The 7,737-nt window shown below is 36.4% G+C and overlaps 1 protein-coding gene across 1 annotated transcript in view; it reads left to right on the top strand.

Annotated features, from left to right (window-relative positions):
• LOC126299307 (uncharacterized) overlaps positions 1-7,367 on the top strand; it is a 54,554-nt gene extending 47,187 nt beyond the window's left edge. Inside the window, exons 7-8 of the mRNA XM_049991108.1 lie at positions 5,518-5,730; positions 7,287-7,367. Of these exons, the coding sequence (XP_049847065.1) occupies positions 5,518-5,730; positions 7,287-7,321 (248 nt within the window). The 3' untranslated portion in view covers positions 7,322-7,367. The remainder of the gene's footprint in view (positions 1-5,517; positions 5,731-7,286) is intronic.
• Positions 7,368-7,737: the final 370 nt, after the last annotated feature.

Below are 7,737 nucleotides of genomic sequence, written 5' to 3' on the forward strand. Positions count from 1 at the left end.
TGGCTGTGACATCACTGGAGGCAGTGCATAAGCTGGCGTTTGACTGCTGCGGATGGTAACTGGGTGTGAAGTGAAGTCAAGTCACTGCCTCTCAGGCTGTATTTATTTATATATGAGTGTAGTGGATGGATGGGTAAAGGGAATACCTGCCGTCATCCACTCTATCTGCAGGAAGCAGCAGCTAAATGGCCTCTTCCTCAGATATATATATCATTTTATAACACTGTTGTGTATCAATTTACAATCTTCATAATTTTTATATGAATGGAGTAATGCTGGCTTACATACAGGAAAAGTTTTAGCTTACCTACATTTAAACTTTGCTGTCTAAAATTTGTAGAACAGAGCTGATATTAGAAAATGACCTCTGAACTACATCTTTAAGATATCTTGTATTGATTGATATTTACATCAAAGTCTTAAAACTTATTAAAGCTCTATTATGTAATGGGTTTCATGAGGTGCTGTAATCGAAACTTTCTATCATTAATACAAATGATACTTAATCTATTACAAATAAGGGCGTTTTTGTTCCTAATTTAGTTTTCAGTAAATTACTCAAAAACTGTTAGAGGTAGCTTAATGAGGTCCCATAGTTAATGTTTTTATATTAAACAAGAGCTTCATACGAGTCTAATATTTAGAGCCTTCAATTTTTAGTAAAAACTCTGATTTTGACCAAAATATTGTTCTGATCAGGTTGAGACTTGTTATAGTTGGACATAAATTTGCATGCACTGAACAATTTTTGGTTTTCTAGCTTTTTTATTTAGCACCACTTCTTTTTTTTCTTAAAACAATGTATTTCGGGAAAGATATTCATCAGATCACTCTGAGATTTACAATCTAAACATTAATATACTGCAGTATATGCTGACAAAGTTTGGAAAACCAACTTTAATTTTTAATTTCATCCTTAGATTATGGTGCAATAGTATGCTACACACAGATGCACTATGATGACGTGGCACTAGTAACAGTGAACTGGGGTGCATCCCATCACACCTGCTTGCCTCTGTAACTCTCAAAATGATACAGCACTTGTTTTGCCACATGATGGTGACAGAAAGTTAAAGGGAAAAGTTAAGCATTCATCATACAGTATTCCATCCAAAGATGACTGTAAATCGTCCTTATATGCTGTGTGAAATCCCAACAAAATCCATGGCATTTCTTCAGTCCACAGGGAATCATGGTACATCAGGGTGACTTTAAGTGTGCAGTGTTATCTTTCAACTAATCCATTGCTTTGTGGCTGGTATACTGTAGTGTACAAACATTATATGCCACACAATGTACACAATTCCTCAAAAAGATGCAATTTGAATTGGTGTCCATAGTCAGTAGTTATTGAAGATGGGCAGCAGAAGTGAGCTTTCCCCATGTGACCAAAGGACAGAGCAGTAGATTCTGCAGTCATGTCTTTTAGAAGCACAGCTTCAACCCAGCTTGCTGTCTAAGCAGTGGTGGATAACATGTACCAGAACACATTCAATTCAGGCACAGGGTCAATGAGGTCCAAGTGTACATGCTGTAACCTCCCTTTTGGAATGTCAAATTTTCCCTGCCTCAAAAATGCATGGCAACCTATCTTGCTGTGTTGGCAGTCTAGACAAGTGTGGATCCACCACATATTGTCAACTGTGCTGATTAGTGTGTCACTTCCAGGGAGGGGAAGGATGAGCCAAGGTGATGGTGTTTTCTAAACTTCAAATGTGTGTTGCATCTCTGGTGTACAGTGCAAGGACTGTTGTCCTTTAGCATTTCTGCCTGCCAGAACATTTAAGGGAGCCTGGATTTTTGCAGCATACAGGATATGCCACCTGTGAAAACTGATCATTTCTAGAAACCCACAGAGTGCATGGAATGTGATAGGAGGTGGAATCTGCCTGATGATTTCAAATCTCTCTTCCATACAGCTGATACTGGCCACCATCATTGAATATCCCAATAATGCAACCATGCTTTTGCATTTGTCTTTGTTCACTGTAATACCAAATTTTTTACGTGCACAAAAGTCAGACCTGGTGATGATGCTGCTTGCATTCTTATGGCGAAGAAAAAAATGGAATATCATCCAGGTTTGGGAAATAGACATCAAGGTTGCTGAGGTCCAAATCAATGAAATACTGCCAGGTTTCCTCAGTGTTTTTTAGGCCTAAAGACATATACAAGAACTTGAAACAAACCAATAGGAGTAATGATGACAGTCTTTAAAATGTCCTCCTTATCCCCTGGTACCTCAAGATATACTTTTTTCAGGCAACCACAATAAAGACTGAAGCACCAGTCATTGAGTGGGTGAAGTCCCAAATATTTCAGATGGGATACCTGTCTCGTATTGTGGATGTGTTTACTGTCATTACTCAATGCATATCCTATATGAACCACCATTTTTCATTATTAAGTGGATGCAGGATGCCCATGCACTACATCAAGGTTTCACAATTCCCTTTTTTAATAATTCGTTGATAGCTGTTTTTGTGATATCTAATTTAGATGGAGCAAGTCTCCATGCTTTATGGAAGACTGTTTATTCTGTTGTCCCTAATGCCATAGTGGATGTGGGTTGTAGAAGCACTAGTAAAACTAGAGTGGGGAGAACTATCACTGACCTGTAGGTGCTCCATCATTCCTGGTTGAAGGCCATTGTTAGAAAGAGTTGGTGCATCCACTGAAGATTCCAGTTGGTCATTGCATTTCTGGATGTTGCATACTGCCTCTTTATACAACCCTTTCATGTCCTTGTCACCTTCAGTACTCACTGCATCCAATTTTAGTAGGTTTCAAGTAAGCATCTCATCCAGATCCTAGAATTCTATATCATCATTGGAACTGCCTTTATAGTTGCTTATCATACACTTAAAGTTCTCAACAGCTCATAATATCTCATGGATATTGGAATTAGGAGATGATGTATGTCTGGTATTTGTAACTGTGGTAATCCTTAACAAAGACAGCTACTGCCAGGCCTCTGCCAGTTTGCTGCTTCTCTCATGCAAAGTTACATTTTAATTTCAAATTTTCATCCTGTAATGTAAGATGATCCCTTTCATGTAACTATATAATGTCTCTATCATAGCCAGCTGCTCAGTTAGTGGGCACCTTCATTTTTGAACCCCATTTACCAGAGACACAAGGAACTCTGCTTACCAAGAAGAAGTAGGAATAGGAGGTTTGTCAAAAACTTCCTGGCATAGAATCATTATTTCTGTTGTAAAGTACCATCTCTGTTAAATCAGGGCACAAGTGATAATTTCACAGAAAATTAGTGCCTAACAGAGGTTTGTTTATGCTAGCCAGCACAAACATGTGTGTAAACAGTGTGCTGTGACCTAAGTCAACAGTGCAGGTAGTGCTATCATGTGCCTAAATAAGGGAATCATGTACTGTTTGAAGCAGTAGCAGAGACATTGAAGTGTGAGAACTGATAGCTATTCTTGGCATCATGCTGACCACTAGAAGATGTTGGTTTACACCCCTGTCAAGAACATACAGACAACTGCTATGCCTGGAAGCATGAGGCAAGCTGGTTGGGTTCACATGAAAATGTGTATGTATACTTTCTTATTTCTGCAATCTGTGATGCCTACAGGAGAACATGAACAGCATTAGCTGCATGTACAGTATAGTGCATTTGAGAGCAGTGGTGCTAAAGCATTAGTGAAATCATTATATGCTCTGCTGTCTGTTGCTGGAACACTGAATGGCATCTGACAGTAGCTGGTCTGCTGTAAGCAGATGATGACACAGAATCCTTGAAGCAGCAGGTGTTGACTCCTAGTTGGCATGTTCACCAAATGTGTTCAGCTCATCTCAGTTACTGATCACTGTGTTGGGGAGCAATGTGGCTGCTGCTGTTGTGACATGCTGGTGGCTTGTGGGTAGTAATAGTATTCATCTTGTAGTACAAGTACAGATTTGGTGATCTGTATTTTGATATGACATATGAGTCCTTCATTAGTAATCAAAGAAACTTGGATGTAATGTCACTCTTACTATCCACAATGTACCATCTGGCATTATATTAGGATCCAGTAAGACTCCTAGGTGGTGTGAGAGCTGTGAAGGTGTTCTGCCACTTAACTGTCCTGAATAAATTGCTTGAAAATCTTGTAGTTCAGGTGATTTGCACATCCATTGCAGTGAGGCCACCTTCTCAGTTTTGAAGTTGCAGGTAGCTAGAGGTGACAGAATGACATCACTGACAACATATGAATGGTCTCCAATATGACACAACTAGGAAAAATATTTCACAGCATCATGAATGATGTTATGCAACAAAAATGTATATTCTACAGCAATGAACCAAGTCCAGGCAGAAATGCTGACAGTTTTAAGTAACATGTGCTGTACTGTAAGAACATTTGATCAGGGGTTGTTGTAGTACATAATGCAACTGATTGTGTGCAGTGTGGTTGGTAAATTGGACACCTTCATGTGTGACCTAGGTGGCAGAGGAAGAAGCAAGTTCATCAGCTCAAAATCCAGAGTGAAAATGCAATTGGAATCATATGTTGAGCGATCTTAATCATGCTCTATAACATGAAAATATGATTCTGGTCCATGTACACATGTTTGTAACAGTGTATTTTGATCCCACTCTGTAATGAACTCAACAAGGTCTGAGGGATGTGTCACATTAATTTGATGCACATGCTACATGTGGTCTTGCACATCAGTGGGATGGGAAGTGTAACTGTTCTCACTATTTACCTTATAAATAAAGTGTTCCATATTGTTTGTTATGCCTGTTAGAATTTCATTGTGGTATCAATGTGACAGAAAATGTAAATACATAGTATGGAAAAATGAAAACAGATATAATTTATTGTGTAAATAAAGGGAAGAAGTTACAGAATGTAATTATGAGAAAACAAATAACAAGGAAATGTAATTTGGAAAAGAGAAAATATGGATGGAGATCTAAGTAGGTAACAATATTTCAGTAAAATAGTACAGCATAAATGGAACTGTGACATGATCCATTAATGATCTCAGTAACTCAAAAAAAGTATAGTGCAAAAATGTAAGCATTATAGGTCTAGTGACTCATATTATTTGCTTGAACAAAGTTGATTAACATTTATAACAATAACAGAAATTCCAGGCTGGAAAAAATATGTAAAATAAGGGAAAGGCAACAATTTACCTGTTGATTTGTGTGTGGCACACAGAAACATGCAATAGGAAACAGTTAACACTAGCTTTTGAGCTCTTCCTCTTTTTCTAGTAGCAGTACACACATTAACACACATGTGTGGACTCCAACTATAAAAAGAGCAAGAGCTCAAAAGTTAACGTTCACTGTTCTCTGTTACATGTTTCTGTGCATCATGCACCAATTCTTGATAAATAAACATATACTTAGTTCTTGCATTCCATTAATCCTCCTAAAATACGTTTAGCAGAAATTTCAGTGACTGATCATATCCTACAAATAAGTACAATTATAATTATGATTTCCTTAGAAACATAAGTGATAGACATCATTTCATCTAATTTTTCTGCCTCCAGTTCTAATAACAGATGGCATCAGCACAACTGATCCAACTCCAGCTGCTGACACATTGAAAGCAAATGGAGATATTGTGTTTGCAATTGGTATTGCTGATTATCAGCGAGATCAGCTTGAACCACTGGCTACAGTTTCTTCAGATGGAACTCCCAATTTCTTTGGAGTTTCAAGCTTTGAAGTGTTCCTGCAGATTGCACACTACCTTAACACAAGTATGTTTTATTGCATTTCAATATAGCATATCCATTTTTACAAATTATTTATTTTTTCTAATTTAAGACACATCCATAACTAAAAGTGAAATGGGAAGCTCTTAAGATACAAAAATGCGAACAGCATAAAGCTTTTACAGCATTATATGTTGCTATTCATCATCAAGTGTCACTTAATAGACATAAATGAAGTCTCAATAGATTTTCTTGAAACTTTGAATGTTAGATGCCTGTTTTTACCTGCTTTTCCTGTCTTTAGTTCTCATAATGTTCATGTGTTCATACAAGGATGCAGCATAATTCACATCCACTGCATTCATTATGTTTTGTGTACATCAATTTTATAGAGGCAGTCTCTGTTAAAACTGATTATCATAGGCAAATTTCGAGCTATGATTAAAACAAATCAATCTTAATACAAATCATCTCCAAAAATATTTTCATTTCATTCATTGTTATTCCTGCCATAATGCTGAACTACAGTGGTTGCTAATGTTTTTGATAAAATCATGGAAAGAAGTACTGATGACAATTTTCACTCTGTACTTGTAGGTAAGTAGTTTTCTTGTTTATAGAGCTGAGCATTAATAAAGATAACAATGCTTTATAGAGTGTCACTCTACAAATTAAATCACAGTAGGAGTTTCACATCATATTGTAAAGTAGGGGTGACAAACCTTTTAGCTTAACTGGGCCCCTGGGTCACATTGGAAGAAGATGAGTGTTTTTGGGCTGCACATAGTACACTTAACACTATTAACTATAACCACTAAGAAAAAAGAAGTGCCTGGGTTGAAGGACTGATTTTTTCCCCCAGTCATGTGATAGATACTCACTTCTTGGGCTGCAATGATACTTGCTATGGGCTGCATGTGGCCCATCAGTTAGACATCACTGCTATAAAGGAAGATGTGTTGCCTATTGGAATCTTCCTTTCATACTTTTGTATGTCATCATGATCATAGGTTCAAAATACTTCAAAATTTTAATCATGTACTACCATTAGTGTCAATGACTGATATTACAGTGCAAGATGATTTATATTTCTATCAAAAATCAGAGGGCACTTTTTAGAATATAGATGTTCACAATATGCTTAAATTCAATAAAACAACTTTTTCGGAAAGAGAAAAGTGGAATTGTGGTTAATATATTCAGCATTCATTTTTGGGAAGCAGTATTGAAACAAATTATTCTAACATTCCCAATCTGAAAGGTATCACCGTATGAATAATGTTAAGAATATGCTAGATACTGTCTGAAGGTGAACTCCAGATTTTAGAACTGATTATGGCCATAGTTGAATATCTTTGTAAAGGAAACATCACCTGCAGTCCACATAGTTAAATTACGATCAAATACTAGCAATAATTTATTTCATTAATTATCATCTGTTCACTTAAAAGTTGTCCACCTTTCAGTAGTGTAACAAGGGATTCATTTCTTTGAAATGGATATTTAAAAAAAATGTTTTATTGTAGATTAAATAATTAATGTTTCTTAGACTATGGATGCCCTATTACACATTATGAAACTGAAATGAATTTTCTTTGCAGCTTACATTGACCAAAGCCAGATAAACTGCAACTAATTCAACAGTTAACACTGCTATTTTCCTTGAATTTACACGTAAGTAGATATTTTTGCAGATACGAGTTTGATTACGATTATTTGTACTTTAATATGTGTTTTATCAGTAATGTTACAGTAACAAGCTGTTTACTTATTCTTGTATAAAACAGTATTTCTCTGTGTCCATTACTTGTAGCCAAGAAACTGTGATGTATTAGAATTTCTTGGTATCAGTACATAAGACACATTTTCACCTCATCTTACTTAACACCATAGGTATGTTTATTTTTGGTGGTACTCTCCAAAAGAAATTACTGTCTGCTAATTAGTGCCATAATTTACCCATGATTGTCTGTTATCACAAATGGACGCATACATGATACCTTCAATTTCATGGTTATGACTTAATATGACATACACACAAGTTCATTTCAC

This window comes from Schistocerca gregaria, chromosome X, assembly GCF_023897955.1.
Source record: "Schistocerca gregaria isolate iqSchGreg1 chromosome X, iqSchGreg1.2, whole genome shotgun sequence".
Taxonomy (NCBI): domain Eukaryota; kingdom Metazoa; phylum Arthropoda; class Insecta; order Orthoptera; family Acrididae; genus Schistocerca; species Schistocerca gregaria.